Source organism: Rhincodon typus, unplaced genomic scaffold (genome assembly GCF_021869965.1).
Source record: "Rhincodon typus isolate 14 unplaced genomic scaffold, sRhiTyp1.1 hic_rhity00002102, whole genome shotgun sequence".
In the NCBI taxonomy this organism is placed as follows: Eukaryota; Metazoa; Chordata; class Chondrichthyes; order Orectolobiformes; family Rhincodontidae; genus Rhincodon; species Rhincodon typus.
Window position 1 is genome coordinate 23023 of NW_025967740.1, and position 1978 is coordinate 25000.

The 1978-nt window shown below is 44.5% G+C and overlaps 1 protein-coding gene across 1 annotated transcript in view; it reads right to left on the reverse strand.

The window, feature by feature from the left end:
• The window catches only part of LOC109925038 (collagen alpha-1(XV) chain-like), a gene marked incomplete at its 3' end in the record, with an annotated part of 24052 nt that extends 22945 nt beyond the window's left edge, over positions 1-1107 (reverse strand). The window contains exon 1 of the mRNA XM_048592955.1: positions 1030-1107. Coding sequence (XP_048448912.1) covers positions 1030-1035 — 6 coding nt within the window. The remainder of the gene's footprint in view (positions 1-1029) is intronic.
• Positions 1108-1978: the final 871 nt, after the last annotated feature.

The following is a 1978-nucleotide window of genomic DNA, read 5'->3' on the forward strand; positions in this document are numbered from 1 at the left end:
GTCAGAGGGCAGCCAGGGGTCAAGGAGCAGCCTGCAGTCAGAGGGCAGCCAGGGGTCAAGGGGCAGCCTGCAGTCAGAGGGCAGCCAGGGGTCAAGGGGCAGCCTGCAGTCAGAGGGCAGCCAGGGGTCAGAGGGCAGCCAACGATCAGAGGGCTGGGGTGGAGTGCCTGGTGGACTGAGGACCCAGAAAGGGTCTTCATTTCTGAAGAAGGGTCCAGACCCGAAACGTCAGCCTTCCTGCTCCTCTGATGTTGCTTGGCCTGCTGTGCATCCAGCTGTACACCTTGTTATCTCAGATTCTCCAGCATCGACAGTTCCTACTATCTCTGGGGACCCAGAAAGGTTGGCCAGTGGGCTGCGGGCTGGTGCAGTCAATGTGTCAGAGATCTCAAGCTCAGCAGTGCACGGAGCGTGAGACTACGTGTGGAAAGCCCCACAGCATGGAGAAACTGTATTGTTTATCTTTTAACTTTATTTCTTTATCTTCCTAATTTATACTGTAGAGAACCGTAATGTAGAACTTTTAGCTTTTCTCTTTATTTCTCTATTTTTGTACCTAATCTATTTTAGTACCTAAGATCTGTACCAAGGTACTTTGTACCTAAGATGGTGCCTTGTGTGGTGACATTGTACACATTTCACTGTACTCCTGTACTTTGTATGTGAGTACACGCAACAATAAACCTGATTCTAGTTCTAACACGAAGCAATATATTGAAAGCTCAAAAGCAAAATACTGTAAACGTTGTAAATCTGAAATAAAAATTATGCTGGAATCATTCAGGGGGACAGGCAGTATCTGTGGAGAGTTTCAGGTCAATGACCTTTCATCAGAAACAGGAGAAATATAAATTTCTAAAAAAAAAATTGAGTCAATTGGAGTGGGGCTCTGGGGACAAGAAGAAAGAAAGGGGAGGGCAGGATAAAACAGAGTGCCCAATGGATACAGTAAGAAATCCAGATCTTAGCGAAATAATAACAAGATCATTGATTATTGGGACTGAAGTATGGGTCATTTCACAAGCTTACCTTCATGCTGCTGTCTAAGAGATTTTCAGTGGGCTTGGGACCTTGAGAGTCTAGAAAGAAACACAATAGCAAGTTATGTCTGGATCACAAAGCTGTCTGTGTGTGTGTGTGTGTGTGTGTGTGTGTGTGTTTGTAGGATCCTGTAAGATGCTGGTTGTACACTTCCATCACTGTGAATGCATTTTTCATGGAATCACCTTGGTAGTATAGCCTCCTGCCTGTTTGTTATCACACATCTAGTTAACAGGTAAGGGAACTCCCATTATGGAGACAGCAAAGTGCTGAAATCTCACTGAGTACTACTTTTAACACAATATTTAACTTGTGTAAATCCTTTTGTTGTAAACTGCCAACCAAGTATTGCTTTCCATTTTTATAGGAACTGACACGCTTATTTTCAAAATGGTGCTTTGTGGAATTTCAAGATTAATCATTTATCCTTGAACTTGGTACTTGAATCATTGGAAACAATAGTTGCTGAATGAAAGGATAAAAGGAGCACTGTATATTTTCATACATCTTACACATTTTTCATATATTTTCAACATTATTGATTTGCCAAGACAAGGAGATGAATTCTTCCAAACTTATCGCACTTCTGGATTTTTACACAGCAGGTCAGTCCCTGAGGAAATTACCATCTGGCACAGCAGGGTGGCTCAGTGGTTAGCACTGCTACCTCACAGCACCAGCAACCCAGGTTCGATTCCACCCTCGGGCAACTGTCTGTGTGGAGTTTGCACATTCTCCCTGTGTCTGCGTGGGTTTCCTCCAGGTGCTCCAGTTTCCTCCCAAAGTCCAAGGATGTGCAGGTTAGAGTAGATTGGCCAGGCTAAATTGCCCATAGTGTTCAGGGGTGTGTAGATTGGGTGGGATGTTCTGTGGGTCAGTGTGGACTTGTTGGGCTGAACAGCCTGCTCCCACACTGTAGGGATTCTATGAACGCCCT